General features: G+C 35.2%; 1 protein-coding gene across 4 annotated transcripts in view; it reads right to left on the minus strand.

The window, feature by feature from the left end:
• Positions 1 to 13,428: 13,428 nt before the first annotated feature.
• The window catches only part of LOC136838786 (uncharacterized), a 69,297-nt gene continuing 61,301 nt past the window's right edge, over positions 13,429 to 21,424 (minus strand). For all 4 annotated transcript variants that reach the window (XM_067104330.1, XM_067104331.1, XM_067104328.1 and 1 more), the window contains one exon: positions 13,429 to 18,148. In XM_067104330.1, coding sequence (XP_066960431.1) covers positions 18,087 to 18,148 — 62 coding nt within the window. In that variant the 3' untranslated portion in view covers positions 13,429 to 18,086. The remainder of the gene's footprint in view (positions 18,149 to 21,424) is intronic.

Below are 21,424 nucleotides of genomic sequence, written 5' to 3' on the forward strand. Positions count from 1 at the left end.
GAAATGATAATGTTACATTTCAGAATTTTACTCTACAGATACTTTTGTTTCCTAAGTATTCCCATTTTAGTTCAAGAAAAAGTATATTCGAAGTTAGCGCACTTTAACCCCGAAAATTTCGCTGCAAGACCAATTAAAGTGAGAATTGCAACAACAACAAAAAAAAGGTTTTACCACAGAGTTAACCAATAAAGGTGAACTTAGCAATACAGAAATTAAATGTAGGGAACAATTGGAAAAAATTAATCAATCATCCGAAGAGCCATTAGCGCACTATTTGCTAGAATGCCCAAAAGCCACGCAGTTAAGATAAAACTACGCGGATAACGATAGAACAGCAACGAAACTATAGAAGCACATTCTCGAAAACATTCAGGATTTAACTTGTTGTCTGTGTTCCTACCCGCCACCAAGGTAGGATATAAGCAAAAGACTCGACTATCGCTTATGGGAACGATCGGGACTTCGCTGGATATTCCATGATAAGAAATACTGTCATATGCTCTGAAGCAACTGTTGAATCTTTATCTCTAACCACTTTTTCTTTCAGAAACTTCACACTTCACACCCTAAGAAAAATCCAGCCCCATTCCCTTTACCTTTTTTCCACATAAAAATTTTCTTTCCCCACCCCTTCTCATTCTCTTTCTTTTCCCCTTCTGTTCTACGACTAAAAATTTTTCTTTCCTCCATCGATCTCTTCCACTTACCGATCGACGCTTATTTGCTAGAGAGTAAATGAAATGCGGCGTAATGGCTCCGCAGATTATTATTATTATTTTTTTTTTTTCTCCTACATATTTTATTTTTCCTCACCAGCTATCTCCGACTCGCCAGTACTCGCTATTATCGTTCTTTCTTTCTCTCCTACTAATGGGCACCTTAGGATTCAAAGAGGTTTGCAACCTCGCCTGTTAATTCTATTATTTCACTAGCATGACCAAAGATCACAACAAAGATGCTCATGTTCACATCCTATAATTCACCCTCTACTCAAAACATGACTTATAGGCTGCTCTATGAGCAAGAAACCGCGCTGGCATAAAGCCAGCTCAGTCAAAAACAACAACAACAACATCATTTGTAATTCATTCCTGAAGACGTCGCCGATGAGAGAGGGAGCAGTACGTCGACTAGAAAAAGTAAATAGAATAAATCTTGACTGCCAGGCAATGGTGATAAGACTGCCTTAGCTTATCAGTTCATGCAGGCTTCCCTGATGGGAAAATTCCGCTTGCAGTAGTTCCAGAATTCTGGGAGGAAATCATGAACAGTATCAAGAGTGACCCCAAGAGAGTGTAACTTCTTTGAGGACTCACTTACTACTGAGCATCAGCATAGAGATGATATCCATGATTCCTAAGAGGAATTCAGGTGTCCTGGAAATGGAAACCATTATGATATGTAAAATTTCTCATCTTTTAAACTACAGGTTTGAAAGGCTGCACAGTCTGCCCATGCAGAGATAGGATTCTTCCCAAAAATCCTAGTCTTGGGAACAGTATAATAAAAATCCTAAGTCCAAAAAGAAGTTGAATCGGTTGTCTAGATCCACTGTTGAAATCAGAATGGATAATAAGAGGCAGCCTGCTTACTCCCACAGCTCCGACTGGTAACAGTTGAGACCAGGTCGGACAACAAAACCTCAAACCAGAATGTAGTATGGGTACCAATATCTGCCCCTGAGAATGATACTGATAACCCTTGGCGAGACACCTCAGTGTACATCCTTTCACCAGATGGAAAATACCTCATTAATGAAAGGAAAACTGATTGAAGCTGAGCATAAAGAACTTTGGGACAGAGTGGCCTTTCCCAATACTGAGTGGCATTTGGTCTCTCCATCAGTAGGAATTCAGAAGCCGTTGAAGGAGACGCTTATCCTGCCTAATAATATAGCAATGAAAGCCAAATAGAAGCAACAATATTAATGAAAGCCACAGTAGCAACTTTTCTCCTGTTTAATGAAAAATATAGTACAACAACAATTTTACAGAACCATAACCTCTCTAGGAGGCATCAGCTTTCTGTCTTTTCACTTTTGAAACAATCAGTCATGTGCAGACAGAAATTCAGAATTTTGTGCTGACTGGGAAACGAGAGTTTATGGCAGAAATAAAGCCATTTGTCTCCACTATCCCAGTACCTGATAGTGCTACAGAGGAATGAGCAACATTTTTCCTCCCTTCTGAGGGGAAAAAGCTCCCATTGGACATGGATACCCAGCAATTTGGGACCTCTGCGAGAAAAATCTCAGGAGAGCCATGACTGAATTTTATGCTAGGCTCCACCTAATTAAAGAGCTTCCAGTGTCTTCCAGAACAATGTTCACTGCAGTAGCCAAAACACTTATGTGAACCCTATTGGGAGCACTCTATGACTTTCTGGAGTGTCGCATTGAGGCTTGAAAGGAGGCAACAGTGGGTTCGAATATTTCGCTCCCCAGTGTAACCTCCCTACAGCTTTCTTCCCCTATCTGTTGGGGGACTTTTTGAGTCTGTTGTCACACAACTCCATGAATGAGCCTGACAAAAGAATTGCACAATATATATTGTTCTTGAAAAAGGGGAATTTGGGAAACAATACCCTTGAGAGTTTCCTCTTTCTTAACCCAAGAAAGCTGCTGTGAATCAGAGCTGTACAAGCCTACAGTAACTACTAAAGGACCTCTCCAACAACAGAAGAAAGGACAACAATAGCATCAGCATCCTTGTCAAAGCAAACAAGACACTCCTACCAAGGGAAAGAAAAATCAACTCCTGGACTGCGTATTACAAGGAAAGGAAGAGGTAGAGCCCCATAAGACTTGCATGGTTGGGGTTGTCTTCTACAGCATAACATGCAGTAGAAGTCCTCCTCTTGGGGGACATAGTATAATTCACAATGGGCTAGGGTAGAGATGATCTCAGCCTTTGAGGACTCATAGCAGCTACCAAAAATAGGTTTTCCTAAATCAAAACCTGTTATGTATATATATATATATATATATATATATATATATATATATATATGTGTGTGTGTGTGTGTGTGTGTGTGTGTGTGTGTGTGTGTGTGTGTGTGTGTGTGTGTGTGTGTGTGTACTTATGCTTGACGGTGGGGAGAAAGAACACTTAGGAAAAGGATGTAGCTAATCTGACTGTATCACCTCCAAGAGTGAAAACAATAAGAAGGAACAGGGACTGAAGGCCCTACTTTAGAGGAATTCTAGAGACAAACTATTAGGGTAACTAAATTACATGTATTTACAATACAAAATCAGAAGACAGGGAGGGATAAGGCAGGTCACTGGGGTCCTGCTGCAGTATATAAAATTGATATTAGACGTTAAATGGGTCCTGGGAATTGCACTTCAATGGCACGGTTCATAACATTGCAACTGGGATTTCCTTGGTGCAACCAACAAGCATACAGTCGTGGCAGCTGGGTCCACAGCAGCAAGCACTCTTTTCTGCATTAGTGAAAGGCATACGATCACTGGATGAATTAATGGTAATAGCAAGGCTAAAAGGCTAACGCTGATGGCGACAGAAATCCTCTTTTCATAAAACACTACTGAATAAACTTACGACACGAGTTTTATATGATAAGCCAGGTCTAAATAAAAATTGCACTTTGAAACGGAAACGTTTAGGAGAAAAAAAAGGTTAAGTGACTGGACAACCTCAATTCCTTACTGTACCTTAATTCTGAAGAGATGGCTCCTGTAGTCGTACCAATGGAGGGACAGGGAGGGATTGGCACTGGGTTTAAGATCCTAGGACTAAGTCATTCAGCCACGGATGGATGCTAGCTCTGGAGTGGGCAGTCAAAGAGATGTGACTTGTTTCATGGCGTTCTGGTCTCTCCCTGAATTCATGCAATGGAGGGCTATTTATCAGTTCCCAGGATTACCGGATTTTGATAACAGAAGCATTCAAGGTACATCCAACTTTCTCTTTGGGCGAATGCCAGGCGATTAATCTGTCCGACTTCCTCTTTTGTCAAAGGCTGTCTGGTTAATCTGTGCCTCAAGCCATACAGAAGGCATGGATGCCTTAATCAGTGTCGTGGGCCATTCAGATGGTTAGCGTCTCCCCCAAATTCGGGTCAGTACATGGAATAAGAAGCTTATCGCAGTTACAGAGCTCAAGAGAGGATTAAAAGCAACAAAGGAAGTCCGAATGAGATTGGAGGAACAAATGTTCATGACCGACTGTCAGCGTGATGGCAAAAGAACTTAATAAACAGAAGGTTATTAAGTTTGTTTATTATGAACTTTTTCTTCATTCTTGAAAGGTGAGTTGCCTTGAGAGAGGTAACTCTCATAGCAATATATATATATATATATATATATATATATATATATATATATATATATATATATATATATATTGAAACTGAATGGTATCTAGCACAGTTATTTATTAAAAAGAATTACAAGCTCTCCAGGACTAACAGTCCTCATTGTCAAGTATCCATGGAATGACGGGACACATAGTCCAGCTGTATTTATATCTGTGTGGGGGGAGTGGATTAAAGTCCTTGTTCCTGTTATTATCCTTCTTCTCCTGTGTGGCCCGCCCTCGTGGCCTTGGCCTCTAACTGCTGGCTGCTCCTTCCAGGTGGTTCCTTGTTTTATACTTTTTTCTATGGCAGAGTATATGATTTTTCTAGATAGACTGTCCTCAAATCCGTCTCCAGAGTTGCCTGCCATTACATTGTTAGCGCATGTAATGAAGGCATTCTGTACAACCAGTCTGGCCGTTTTGTTTGTGTTTCTGTACAAAGAATTCATATTTTCCCAATCTGTTTTATGGTCTTTTTCCCGACAGTGCTTGATGACTGCCGACGTCTGATTATAGTACTTTATGTTTTGTATGTGTTGCTTGCTTCGTTCTTTGCAAGATTTGCCGCTTTCGCCGAATTGGTGTGTGTCTTCTTCCTGTGTACGTTAAATTTTAAACTTTCCCCTACTTGATTATTTATAATGGAGAAAGGGAAGAATTACACAAGTTCCTAAAAAACAAATAAACTAAATGAACAAATCAAGTTCACAATAGAAGAAGAGAAGGAGGGAGAAATCCCTTTCTTGGACGTACTGGTAAAGAAGGAAGGGGAAAGTTTAAAATTTAGGCTACACAGGAAGAAGACACACACCAATTCATACATACATTATGTTCTCCAGTCATAGAGAAAGAAATTAAAATGGGAGTAATAAACACGGTTGGCCATCAGGGCTTATGGGATTTGCAGTCCCGAATTCCTGGATGAAGAGCTGGCATACCTGAGGGAGATTTTTAGATTAGGAAACCCTAAGTACTGGTGGGAGCAGGCACACATTAAGGCAAGAAAAAACTAATTTGGGGAGAAGGAAGGGATAAAAATGGAACATTTTAAAGGGCAAATAATAATTACAGTCCCGGACAACAACACTGTTTCACCAATCAACAGGAAGCTAGATAATTTTAAACTGATAAGCAGTTACAAAAACACCATTAGGAATAAAATAGAAACAATAAGTTGGTATAAGGGAAAGAGGTAAAAGGAGGGTTATATAATGGCAGCGTGTCTTGCAGAGGTGGTGAGCGTTACTTCGGCGAAAGCGGCAAATCTTGCAAAGAACGAAGCAAGCAACAAATACAAAACATAAAGTACTGTAATCAGACGTCGGCAGTCATCAAGCACTGCTGGGAAAAAGACCATAAAATAGATTGGGAAAATATGAATTTTTTGTACAGGAACACAAACAAAACGGCCAGACTGATTGTACAGAATGCCTTCGTTACATGCTCTAACAATGTATTGGCAGGCAACTCTGGAGATGGATTTGAGGACAGCCTATCTAGAAAAATCATATGCTCTACAACAGAAAAGAAAAGTATAAACACAAGGAACTACCTGGAAGGAGCAGCCAGCAGAGAGAGGCCAAGGCCACGAGGGTGGGCCACACAGAAGGATAATAACAGGAACAAGGACTTTAATCCACTCCCCCCACACAGATATAAATACAGCTGGACTACATGTCCGGTCATTCCATGGATACTTGACAATGAGGACTGTTAGTCCTGGAGAACTTGTAATTTTTTTGAATAAATAACACAGCTACATACCATACAGTTTCTATGAGGTCCTGTTAGTAATTGTATTAATGCACAGGACAATTGTGTAAGTGATAAAGTTAGCATAATATATATATATATATATATATATATATATATATATATATATATATATATATATATATATATATATATATACAGATGCACATACAGTACAGGCACAGACACATACAGTACACACACACACACACACACACACACACACATATATATCTAATATAAGGAGCCCATAAAAATGCCAAAATGTAGAAAGTAAATGCTATATTTCAGAGACCAACTGTCTCTCTCTTCAGGCAAGTAATCTTGCTTGAAGAGAGAGACAGCTGGTCTCTGAAATATAGCATTTACATTCTGCATTTTTATGGGCCCCTTATATTTGATGGAATTCTGTTTTAACAAAAAAACTGATATATATATATATATATATATATATATATATATATATATATATATATATATATATATATATATTATGTGTGGGGCTTGGCTGATGAGTTTATTAATTAATTAACGTAATTTATGAGGTCCTGAGTTGCCAATGACACACGTAACCTGTCCTTTAAGGCTAAAAGTTAACCTCAAAGACAGACAATTACTTGATTAAATAAGGTTGCTAGTCAGGGAAAAAAACAATACGGGGCATAAAGGGTTACTCTGCAACACATGGATTACAACAAAACTCCCCTTACTTCCCAATTGGTTCCAACAAAGAAAGAATGTGCGGTTAGTGAGGAAATTACATGAACTATCGCCCACGTTGGACACAGTCAATTTTCCCTTGCTTCAAGTGAAGTTATAACACAATGGAGGTCTATGTTGGTAGATAAAGCACACAGTTTCGTATTAGTGAGGGCTAATTTTCTTCCGAACAATGGGATCGAGACACAAGGCTGCTTGAATGCTGAAAATTACTTACTTAACCTTCACTAATCCCTATTTATTGCACGGGAATAATTTACACAGTTGCTAAGCAATATTAATTATTCTTACACTAGACTTCATAAAAGTAAACTGGTTATACCATATTATCTTAGATGGTGGCAAAATATAGGGAGAGAAATATTAGCAAACAGCAGATACTCAGCAATTTCTGACTTACTGTTATGTGGTTTGCTTGCGCAATGCAACTGACGATATGGTTTCTGGAAAATACACGGTAATGTTGTTCACTAATGAAAAGACAAGGCGGGGGGGGGGACAAAGGACACAGTTTTGCCTAAGCACGACGTGCATTCTCGGTCATGATGGTACTCTCTCTGACTTGGATCAGGTCTCAGGGCAGGTCAGCTACTGTAGCGTTGGGCTGTGTTTACGCCCTCGTCCATCGCCCCAGGCAGTCTGAAAAATTGACAGAGACATCGCCAAATGCATAGGACAAAGCAAAAGGAAGCTTAGACCAACGTTACTAGAGGTTACTTGGTGAAACCCTTCCTATGGTGTCAGGCCCCTAGTGCTAACTAGAGATGTTACTTTTTTTAAATACACCCAGCCTATCTCTGCCTGCTGAGCTTCCTGTCTTTGTTAGAATGATATTTTTTTTACTAAATAATGCAGAAAGGGCAAACAGCAGAATATTTTTATAAATATATAAATATATATATATATATATATATATATATATATATATATATATATATATATATATATATATATATATATATATATATATATATATATATATATATATATATATATATATATATATATATATATATATATATATATATATATATATATATATATATATATATATATATATATATATATATATATATATATAATATATAGGGTTATGACGGGCTCAGCTTACGAAGTTCCGAGCTTATGACGCTCTTCAAATATATTCATCAGGTTTACGACGACGCCGATCTGTCAGAAGAAATATGGCTCCACAGAATGGTCAAAATTTAGAGGTTTTTTGATGAAAAACTCAATAAAAATGCAACTTACATCGTTTACAAGACACCCAAAGGATTAAACGTAATTTTTCTTACAGATTTCAACGATATTTCAGGTTATGACGATTTTCGGCTTATGGCACGGCGTTGGAACGGTACCCCCGTCGTAAACTGCCTGTATATATATTTCTAGACAAATACTACCATTCACTTATTCTCAGGCTGATACCCCGCCCCCTGCTATCAGTGCAAAATCATTCAGAAGGTATAACATTAAGGGGATATGGTGATTCACAGTTAAAATTATGAGAGAGAGAATGATTCTTACCAAGGTACTGGACAAGACAAAGGCTGGCATACTGAGCTTTACCAATGTGATGCTCTAATTTTCTAAACTACTAGAATTCTTACCTATTCTTACTGAAATTAGTGCTAAAGAAAATCTATAATGAAGGATACTACATTGTTCTATTAGTACAATATAATCCTTGGACGTGTCAACACTTACATCCAATAAGGGAACAGAATATAGAGTTTAGGCCAAAGGCCAAGCACTGTGACCTATGAGGTCATTTAGCACTGAAAGGGAAACTGAGAGTAGGTAGGTTTGAAAGGTGTAACAGGAGGAAAACTTTGCAGATGCACTATGAAACAACTGTTAAGAGAGGAAGGATAGCCAGGTGGAAGAATGATAATATGAATGGAGGTACAGTAAAAGGAATGAAAGGGTTTGCAACTAGGGATTGAAGGGACACTGCAAAGAACCTTTGGTAATACCTACAGCACTCCCAGTGAGGTGCACTGACAGCACTACCCTCCTACGGTGCATCCGATATAATTTTGCTAGGAACATATATTTCCACTTTCTCCTAACTTGACTACTTACTATTGCTGTTTTCCACTTGCTTTCCAAGTTACTGATGTGTGAGAATGTCCCATGCTGCATTGTGGTGTATGTGAGTTCATGCCATAGAATCATGTCTCCAAGTTCCTGTAATAGTATCGAAAATCAGTTCTGTTATCTGCAGCTTGCATTTTAAGTGTAACGTTTCAGTTAAAAGATCAGGATAAATCAATATACAGTAACCAGCTAAAAATGGAAGTGTTTGCCTCCCTGTTAAGTTACATGTAAAATATCTTGTATTTCCTTTTGCAGTGTGAAGTATGAGGCAGTATTACGTATTATCAATTCTTTAACTGAATCCCCTAGGGAAAATAAATTCCTTTTTTACCACTATAGATGTACCTAACACCATTGCCTTCTTACACAAGGATACCCATGAAAAAATTTTTCTTTTAAATCCAATACAAGACTGACTATAACAGAGTAATTACAGTATTTTCATTTTACGGGAGAGCATTAAAGTACATTGTCTATAAATATGGTATATAATCTAATTTTTCTACTATCTAAAAAGTATCAATTTTCGTATTCCCCAATATTTCCCTTTGTCACTTATAGTTAATCCTTATCTTTCTCATCTGTTTTCAAGGAAAACAAAAAATCAGGTCTAGTTCTTATTAGCAATTCACATAATAGCTTAACGTTCCACTGCATGGGGGGAATGTAGTTTTTTTAACTTTAATCTTTTTAGTTTTATGTGGCTACTTAATGACCTTACTAACTTGGAATACTTTTTTTTATCTGGCTGTAGTAGTATTGGCAGCTTCATTATCCAGGGTGTGAACACTACTAAAAATGTTATTTCTCAACTGGATTACAAAAATATTGTTGTACTGTACCCATAATATTACCTGTAAACGTGACTGAAAATACAATTTGCCAGGAAAAGTAATAGAACTAGATAACAAAAATCAAAGAATGAAAGTTACATCCATTAATTTAAAAAGCCACATATTACAAAATCAATTTGCCATTTTTAAAAACACCCAGAGACCTAGACTCGTGAGATTTCTAATGTAAACTATAACAGTGGAACTCATGTAAATGTATCAAGTAGATATATTCCTGATATTATTTTACTAACTTCTATAAAATAAGGTGTAAACCAGAATTGGCCTATCATTGAGTTTCCTATAGTTCAACCTTGCAAATACTCAATACCCTGTACAGGGTACAGAAAGCAACTTCTATATCTTTGTATTTCTTGACCAAGATTATCAAGTGAAATTCTAAAAACATTTCATTGTAAAGTTGACAGACTGGTTACAAAACTTTATCGCATTTTCATATTTGGAACAATACCATGCAATATCATGCTTGTTGATATGAAGATTTTATGAAACTTGTATTCCACAAATCTATTTTTTGCTTTATAACATATTAACCAGACAAGAAGGTTGGAAGTTTCAAGTCTCACAGGCATGACCTGAAGGTGTTTTCCACAAAATCATAATGTATGTCTTACCAAAATAATAGTCACACAAACTTTTTTTATGGTATATATACATATATACATACATATATATATATATATATATATATATATATATATATATATATATATATATATATATATATATATATATATATATATATATATATATATATATATATATATATGCATTCTCTACAGATGGGGATTGCATCATCATTAAGTCAGGTGGGTGTGCCCACTTTGCAGACTGCTATTTCTACATCACTTTTAGTACTAGTGCCCGTGATAATCCTTTTGTGGGGCGCCTCTACCTCTGTCATCAATTATCATTCCATAAGCCTGCTATTTATTCATTTGAATAACTGTACGTAATGTCACAATCATTAATGGATGTTTCAGTGTTCTAGTCAGTGACAATGATTGCAGATCTGGCAACTATGGCTACTTGAGAAAGAATGCAGTACAGTTTAACAAAATTTCAACTAAATTATGGAAGCAGCATGTATTATGATACTCTCAAGGAACATTTTAGGACAGTAATTTTGAAGTATTTGCTTTTGCATCATTTTCAATAATCTTGACAAAAGATATAAATATGGAATAGTTAATAAAAATATGATTAACTCTGATAGAAAGACAAAGAAAATAATAAGTAAGGCTCCTGTCCAAATGATGGATAAACATGTTAACAAATGTTCCAATTCAAAAGTTTTGAGGTTAAGGTGGCTATGAGTGGATCATGTCTTAAGCTGGTAAAGCACAGGCAAATCATCAAAATCCCTTGCCAGTTGTTGAACAAGACACTTGAGGCTAAAAGTGAACCTGTGGTCCATCTGTCTGTCAGTTTCCAACTATCAATACTTGCCTTAACTGCATGCTTATCCACTCTTCCAAAGACAAGTGGTCAAGGGCAGCAACCCTCCAATTAAGAGAACTGTAAAAACAGCAATCTTTTATGTGAAATGCCAAAAGTGAAGACTATAAAGATGAGGACAAAAGACTGGCAGCACTGCCTAGTCTGCCTCTGCCAAGTGGACAACTAAACAGGAGTACACAGAAATGGTCAATGGTTGCTGGAAAATGCTGGACAGATAACACTATTACTGCAACAAAGGCTACACTTGGGGGCCAGGATCCTTTGAGCCCTTGGCCCATGTGAATAACGCCTAATGAAAACAGTTTACCTAGCTGGATATACTGTACTAAGGGAAAACCCAACTGATACGGAATTTGCTGCCTAACAGGCCCCATCTTCACAGAAGTGTCAGGAAACTTTGTTGAGATTATCAGGGTTTCTCAAATCTCTTCAATTTGTAATTTTTTCTTACTGTAAGGAATATTTTCCTACTGAATGGACAATATCCTTAAGCATTATTTTTCTCCATGTCCAATAAAAAAAAACCCTTTGCTTTTCAATGGTACCCTACTTAAACTTGCTTTTCTCTTTATCTCCTGGGATATTTGTTTATTGCACCAATTTTTCTGGCCTTGCTCTCATCATGTTCAGCAATCCATCAACACTGTCATCTTCAGTGCACTATCTTGAGCACATTCTTCCAGAATTCTCATTAAGTGTTAGGTCTTTACCTAAGCCATCTTCATATTATTCAGGGGTCTTCCTACTCATCTTCATCCTGCTCCTTTTCCGATTGATTGCTCTTCCCATCCCATTGCCATCCTACACAAATTTCATTTTGAGACCATCTCTCAGTAACTTCCTTACTACTAATATGATCTCATCCTACCACAGTAAAAATTGACAGGATAAATATTGGACCTTGCCTCTCCAAAATGTCCATTTTCTTTTTTCAGTTTCCCGCGTGGCTTGTGTGTGCATCAAGTAGAGGATTTTACAAGAATCCAATTTGCAATTTACTTATGCAGTACTTTTGTTTACAAGTAGTCTAGCAATATCTTCCCATTTCCTCCAGGCTGCCGCTACTGGAACTGGACTGTGGCTACTAGAACTAGAAATGGAATATAAAATTTTGGCCAAAGACCAAGCACTGGTGCCTATGAGGTCGTTCAGAGCTGAAATGGAAATTGAGAGTAAAGAAAGTTTTAAAGGTGTAACAGGAAGAAAACCTTGCAGTTGCACTGTGAAACAATTGTTGGGAAAGAGTGGAAAGTATGATGGAAGAAAGATATGAACACAGGCACAGTAAATGGAACGAGGGGGGATTGCAGCTTGGGGCCAAAGGAACGCTGCAAAGAACCTCAAGTAATGAATACAGTGCACAGCTTGAGGTGCACTGATGGCACTACTTCCACAACAGGTCCCCTTCCTTTCTTCCATTTGTGCTTAAAACTTTTATTATAAATCCTTCACTCCACTATGATTTTCAAATCCTGAGGAACTTACAATAACCTGTTACCTTTGATACACCCAGTGATAATGTTTATGCCTCTTATATAAAATCCCAGACATATTACAAGATAAACTGAAATGAACAAATTATTTTAATAAGGAATATGTGCTGTCCAGCACTTGTAATCTATTATTAGTTGGTCATATAAAATAAACCCAGCTATCTGGAACTGAATAAAATGTATTTAGAAAAAATCCCATGGTTCACATGGAAAAAAAAAATGAAGAAAAATAACTTCAAAGTTATTCAGTTCTATCAGCCTTCCATAACTAAATGTCAGCTTCATTTCCTATCATATATTCATTAATAGAATTCTATCCTAATTCACCATGCACAAAGGCTTCATATATTTATGAAATTATTTCTGTAAAAATTTCAATGACTTTCACGGGAGGCATTTTTCTATACAGTAAATGAAATGCAGCCGCGCTAGCCTCCTGTTTCTCTCCCACCAAGTATAAAAAACTGAGAGGCAAATAGCATGAGGTGGCCATTATTATAGACACTGATAACCCTCTGACCAAAATGCAGCAAGAATGGCTGTCAAGAGGTACAACAGTTTTCTTATGCTAAGTACGGATAAATCCCAGCTCTGCAAAGATTTCATAAATAAATTACCCTCTACTGCTATAAAAAAAAAAATAAAAAAAAGGATGCACTGTTACTATTGTTACAATAACTAATTTCCTTGAATTAACACTGAAAGAGGTCAAATGAGACAATATTACTGATTGCATTTATTACATATGAGATTACATATAAAAGTCACAAACTGTACACAGACAAGAGTAACCACAGCATTAGAAAAACTAGAAATGTTTACTCAATCTCAATTACACATTTGAAGAGATTAAAAAATGAAGAAAAAATTGCTGAAACATTGTGGAGAAGGATGCTGTGCCACTCCTTACTTTCACAACTGTCATTTCTGAACTTCCTACTTGTATATAAGAGCAACACCTCTGACTGAACCAACACCACTGTAATCTAGCAGTTAATTTTCAACAGAAAGTTTGACAAGACCACAGAGTTTACACAAATCTATCTTTTATCACATTTGTAATGCCGAGAGTTAAAAATTTCTATGGAATAAAAAAAATGCCTTCTAAATAACAAAAGGTTGTTAAAAAAAAACTTATTGCTCTTGAATGGTGCAGTACTTTGATTTGTGCAAAAAAGTTAATGATAAAGTTACGATGAAAAAATAAATGCTCAAGACTTACTTCCTTAATACTGTCAAAAAAAAATTAAAAACATCTGCAAAAGAATATCTAGTATATTTGTATAACAATGAAAAAAAAACTTTCACTACCCAATGAAAATAAGCTGAAATTATCAACACTACAATAATCCAAATTGGGACTGCAACTGAAAACAAAACAGAGTCATATCAGGATCAAGCATACAACAAAAACCAACGAGCAATATTACAAAGGTAAACTTAACGCAACCACTCTTCACAGTATAAATTTGCCAAGCATAAAAACCAAATCATCACATGCATAAGTAGGATGTAAAACTATTCTCAAGGACTCACTCATAATTACAACTTCTATTCACCATTTATTCTGCACATCTGTCATTCAGTATGACCTGACTCAACATTATTCTATAATCAAAGAGAGAGAGAGAAAGAGATTTCAATGTTACTGAAGTTCTGAATACACTGAATCTAACTAGACCATAACTTCCTTAGCCTGGCTTTGAAGCACTGTAACACTACAATTGCTTAAGTTCACCAGGATTGCATGCTTCATGGGTAAAAACTAAGTCAATTAGACTTAAAACTTTGTATGATGTCAACAAATACTGTAGCTCAACAAATACTGTAGCTACAAATAAGACTGTTAAGTGCTCTAAGGAAAATTAAATTTCATGAACACTTTTTACTTGCTTTCCTCCTTCAGCCTCTGCTGAACAAATTACTGAGCATGATAGTCATGACAAATACTATGTATAGTAATTACAGTATACTGATAACTGCACTACAATAATATTGTATGGTTCTTTTCTAGAACATCTGAAGTAACAATCTGAAATCTCACTGGCATAAAACTATACTGCAAGAATGAAGACCATACAGTTCTCCTCATACACCACAAGCACCAAAAAGCCTTACAAATTTTCTACAGTGGATATCCTATTTTAATAAACTTGCTCATTCTAATAACTGTACACTCCCAGCACTTTGAAAACACCAATGTATTGTGAATAACTTTTTCTTCAATGGATATATTTACCAAACCTACCACTAAGAGCTGCTTCCCAAAGGTGCAATGAATATAAGCATAGTATATCTGAACAGAAAACACTGTCCAGCACACCATCATTATAAAGTTCCCAGAATCATGTTAACAAATAAAAAATATGTTTTCTGAAAATGAAGTTGATGCAACATTTGCAATGACATGTCTACACAGCTTTAATCTATAGACTACTTGACATGGTTATCAGATGTGCTTGTACTAAATGTCCATCACAGTGGCCTGAAGTTACTTAGGACATGTGAGGAAATTCATCCTACAAATCTAAAAGAGTTAGTAAAAAAATAAAGTAGAAAATAAATGACATTTTTTCTCCAATAATACTTTGTAAAAACTAAACAATCCTAAAAAGAATGCACGGATCCCAGCCGAATTCCTAAAATCACATAAAAATCCGTCACAAGCTCTTGCAAAACAAAGTTGAGTATTTTCAGTTCATTAACATGAAGAGAAAAATCATGATCTAGATGTATTTCCAGATTCAAGGTATTTTCCCCAAACACCTGCTAAATTTACCATCAAACACCCGTCTTATAAAAACAAATGTTAAAGTAACGGCAAAAGTAAATAGTTTCTGATGCAATTTTCCCATATTTTCTGTATATACTGTACTACACACATCTTTGGAGGAATGTCCATATGTCTGACGATCTGCATTTAGTATTGTAAATACACTAAAAAAGCACTAATGGAAACTTTCTTCGTCTTCACCCTAATTTTGGCATTTGCTGGATATTTTCATCACATACTGGAGATTTTGGTCTTCATTACATTGAAAAATACCATTAAACTCATAATTTAGAGCAATAGCCCAAAAGATCAGAAATTGGTATATCTATATTATTAAATAAAAATTACTAATCAAAACTTTCATGAGGATCCTTCACTATTAGGACAAAAAAAAACAATCATGTTAATGAAATTTAGTTAACTAACCTTCATCTGGTGTTGAATTACCATTGCCTATTGTGTTTGATGTGATCACTGCAAGCAGAGTTAAATAAGCACCTATACTGTACTGCATAAATTACCCAGACAAAACATACAACCTTAACCTATTTCACTTATGTGTCTGGTCTTTTAACTACTATTGAGATATGTGAAAATTCTGTGAACACTTCAAAGACACTCAATATGCTCTTGATAAAGTAAACCACATACTGTATGGAACATGAACACGAAGACATAACGTTCCAGAAGTGAAGATCATTTCACTGTATAAATTATAAGCTTAAAACTTTAAACCAAAAATACACTAAGACATAAATACAGTATATATACTACACATATACAGAGCATATTACAAATTAAGCTATACATATTGTCCAATACACCTTTCATATCACCTTTTATGTGCTGTAAATGGTTGAAAAGAAAAATTTTCACGAGAGGAGTTGGTGAATATGTGCAGCAGGTTTGAGGCTATGCAAACTAATCTTCAGTAATAGCAGATTTGATAACTTAAATAGATACCTAATCATTTAATTATCCTACACAAATTCCTACAAAAATAGAATTTCTCATCAATGATAATTTATTAGTAAATCTAAAATATTTCCTCTCAAATTTTATATTCCATGTGAATAGGATTTATATTAACAGTCAAACATGTAAAACAGCATATCACCAATGGCAATGCCATTACTGTAAATTTACAGATTTAACAAACAACCTCATTAAAACTTTATTTTTCAGCTGTCATGTACCTACAAGCATTAACTGTTCCCAATGCTGCATAAATAACAATGAGCTTGGAGAAAAATATTTTCATTCATTCTTTCATAGGTCTAACAGGGAACTACATTACACAAATGCTGCTGGCTGTGAATAGTAATAAAGGTAAGGCAGTATCTCAGTCTAATACTTTGTCCATGAAGGTCAATGAGTTTGATGCAGGGACTCAAATTATTTTCAAAAAGACCAAATATGAAGTTCAATTTCAAAGAGAGGGTAAAGAAATCCACCAACAATAATCTCAATATGACTAATTATTTCATAAATAAAAACAGCAGATGGTGGTTACAAAATCATATTAGGTAGTTTACTGTCATAACATTATGAAAGAAAATTTGGTTACTCTCCTATAGGCAGCCAAAACCTTTGTATGACAAAAGATCACATTAAAATAATACCTTTATTACTTATGGGGTAAGAGTAAACCATATATACATGTTCTGCAAAATAAAAAACAAACTACAATCTTTATGACCTGTGAATCTATTCTTTGTTAAAACAAAAACAAAAAATCTCATACTTCCATAACCATCTGTTGCAATCAAAATCTGTATACCGTATATTACTAAATACTACCATGCAATTCAAGAGATTACACTAAGTAATTAACATGTGACCCTCTGCTGATAATTCTGTGAACTACACCCAACTTTAAGTGACCTGTAGGAAGGGAAGTGGGATACTGAGAGAAGAGGAAGATGTAGATAAGTCATTTAGAAAATATTACTGATTTAACCAAACCTCAGGAGTCAAAATTCTTAACTCAAAGGGCTGGCCACCAAATTATGTGTACTAACTGAAAGCATATCACAGGATATTAATGATGGCACCTCTGTATATTCAGCACATGCTGTATCCTCAGCATAAGAACTATCAAGAAAACCCGTGGCAAACAGAGAATTTGACCAATTATATCCTAAATAATGAAACCTTCAACGAACAGCTATACAAAATTACATCAATCAACAGTAGTATTTTGTCAACGCTCCTGATTTCACATTTAAATAAGTAGGCCAAGAGATTCCAAAATTATCACTGTATAACACAACTGGTTTTGAAACAGACTCCAAATCAAAGATTCTCAAGATTCCCAAGTAATCTAAAAAGACTACTTATCAAACACACAGTTACAATCCTTGGACAAGGAAAGGTCTCAAAAACTATTGGTAAGATATTCCAAATACATGTATACGTACTACCCAATACAGCCATATTTTTTTAAAGCACTGTAAGTGACAATGCAATAGTTTAATTTATATTACAAACTTTGAAAATGATCTTGAATATCATGGTAAGTCAAAAAACACCTTTAAAGATATTATCTAGGGTCTAGTGAATACTACAATGCAACAGACTTTCCACAAAAGCCTTGATGAGTAAGGGATTACTGCTGATAGTTGGGGTTGTAAGGCAGTTGTTTCTCAGAATATGGTGGAGGCTGGTCAACTGCAAGAAGATACAGACTAGATTTTAATACAAGAATTTCAGTATAAAATAACTTTAAAAAAATTATGCATACTGTTAAATTACAATGACCTTGGCATGGTTAGTTTTGGAACTGTACACACATTGTAAAATTAACTTACTTGATTTACTGTAAAGTATACAATAAAATTCTTAACTATAATATGAAAAAGGGTATGGAGAAAAAAATAAAATTCTTACAATTATGCTTGGGCAAAGATGTTGAAATGTACCTCATCAAAAATATTAATCTTAAAATTGAGTAAATAAAAGATACTTTGTGTCAGCTGAAATAAAAAAAAAATAGAAATTAAATCAAGAGCTACCATAAAACTATGGGTTAGTGGCTGTAGTTACATGCTACCCAAGAATTTTAAAAAATATTGAATCTAATAACCTATTAAATATCTAGTATGCAGCAATATTATTTATATTACATAGACTCAGGGATGTCACTGTTATTTTCTTTCTATGTACACAAAATACATCTTTGGTTACTGTGTGTGTGTATGTGTGTGTGTGCACAAAAACATTAGTGGATCTCTCGAGTGTGGTTCTATACATGCAATCTATGTTAATAATGCAAAATTCTAAAAAAGAAAATATAAAAAATCTTGCCAGGTATACCTGAAGGCGTTTGGGTTTTCCCTACAGTCTGAATACCAAAGAAAAAAGTAATGGCCAATAAGGGCCAGATCCTACAATTCAAATGAAATTTTAGAAAGGCCTTGGATTTATTAACCAGTAACCATGATTAAATGAACAAAAAGATCATCAGCATAGGCTAAGCTCAATAAATGTGAATTGGCCCCTAAAATATGTTGTTATATCATTCTCTTGGAAAAAGTAGATGTTCCTTAAATACAATATAACCATAGAGCTTTGTGAACAGATACAAAACAGCAGACTTTGAGGGTATAGAAGTTCACAAACTACTGTATTTCCTTTATTAGGAGTTTTCAAACTCCCCATGCCACCAGTGAAATGTACAGTCTGGCATATGCTAAGTATCTGCAGGCATGAACATTATTTTAGTCTATTGACTCTCAGCCTAGTTAATTCTTATTGGAGCAAAAGAGGAAAAACCCCAAACTTTGCCTTATAAAATTGCTTTGTTTTTTGTTTACATATTTCCATCATAGTAAATATTCTAAGATGGATTTTATTAAAAAAATAAATAGTTTTGAAAAGGCAATGAGCATGGATGTGTAACAATTAACTCCAAGAAGGCAGCTTTAGACATAAAAATTAAAAAAAATTCACCAAAATAAGGGCAAATACTATTACTCCCAGCTTGTTACAAAGGATGACAAACACTCATAAGTTGAGAAGAATCTGAATCAAAGTTGCAGTAAACATGCATTTGTATTGTTGACAGCATCAGGCAAACACCATGATCCTCCTGGTGATCTACATTAGAAGGAAGGAACTTGCAAACAACTTGACATAATTTTGTGTTGCACATGTCTGCACAATGTCCATGATACAATTTTCACTTCCAATTAATTTTCCCAGCCATGTTACAATCTATCGGCAACTTCTGTGCTTCTCATCCTCACGTATTTTGGAATTGGAACCAGCAGCCTAACCACCATTTTTTTGCGTATTTTGGAATTGGAACCAGCAGCCTAACCACCATTTTTTTGCTGTGTGATTTATTTAAGAATATGTATGGAACTTTGTGTCATGTATCAGACATCATCAAAACATCAAAATAAAATGAGGTGACTCAAAACAAGTCATAACACCCACCTGGCTCATGTTTCAACATACAGTATTGGGAAACAATCAATCATTTCTTCAATACTGTAACTACTAACAACAGACTCGGCAAATAGACTCGAATCACGGTGCTTGACGAGTAATGGACTTCTTTGCAATATGCAGCATCCAGTGATGGATATCTATCAATCTTTTGTACTTTTCAAGCAATTTATGAGGATGATACTTAGCAATAGCATAAGACAAAATAGATGCTACTGAATCCCATGTACTGTACTGCTTACATAGATTTGTTCTTAAAAATACTGCAGCTTCTTTGATAAATCCACATTTAAATTTAAAAAATGGATAAACTGAAAGTTTTGATGATTGACTGAATTTCTTCAAGAACTTGTTCCCTAATTTGATATCTAAGGTTGCCTGAAAACTGTACAATCACAAAGTACTAACTAACCCCTTCCTAAGTCCATTATTTCAACCAAGTTTCATTTTAGGGCATTTATTTTTATCTGATGAGTGATATAGGATCACAAAACAACTGGTACTTTTTGCTTTGTTTTAATTTTTCAGCAGACTCATCTGGAATAAAACTAGTTAACTAAGCATTGTAGTTCCAGAAAAAAAATATTGTAAAAGGTAAAAGACTAAATTATTTTAAGCAATATAGTAATAATTTAAAAATATATTCATGAAATAATGAAGAATCAAAATATACAGAAGGGCAGCAAAAAGCATTAGCACTCTAGATTGAAAATGGCTTTTGCTAATTTCTAAGATAGTTTTGTGTTGCCAACTGATCCAAAAATCTGCAGGCTACAGCTCCAAAGAGAGAGAGAGAGTGTTTTACATTATATGACCACCATATGTAGCCACTAACATTAGTTTCTCATGCTGCATGTAAAACCTTGATACCCAGGTTGCATTCATAAAGCAAGATTGCTGTTACATTTAAATACACATACAGTTAATATAATAAGGCCCATAACTATAACTGTACAGTAGAACAGCTTTATTCCAATTAAAAATTCTCCATTCAGCTGAAAACTGCTAAAAATTAGAGACTGGCAATACTGCAAAGATAATATAGTAGTAACCCTGGATACTGCTGCTAAGCACTTGAGAAACTGGCGTTGCCTGAGGTTAGGTATACATACCCTCATTCTTGCTCCACAAAGAAAACAGGCTGGAGTCTTGTTTCAGTCCAAAATATAAATTTTCATAATAAAATTTATTATTTGGATACTTGCCTACTGTTAACGATAGCTTATATCTCCTCGCCCATCAGCACAGAGAAATAGGCTATCTTTAATATTAAGTAAGATTCATCCCAAATAATAAAAAATTAGAAAACAGTTAACATATGGTTTTATAAGAATAAAAAATAGAAAAAGATACTTTGATACAACTCTCAAGGGATTAAATAACCATGTATCAGATGAGTGTAATCAATTTGATGACTATTTTTGGAATGAACACCACCACAATCCAACAGATTCTAATTTAGTATCAGATTTAATATTCTATAAAATCTGCTAC

The sequence above is a fragment of the Macrobrachium rosenbergii genome, chromosome 5 (genome assembly GCF_040412425.1).
Source record: "Macrobrachium rosenbergii isolate ZJJX-2024 chromosome 5, ASM4041242v1, whole genome shotgun sequence".
Lineage (NCBI taxonomy): Eukaryota > Metazoa > Arthropoda > Malacostraca > Decapoda > Palaemonidae > Macrobrachium > Macrobrachium rosenbergii.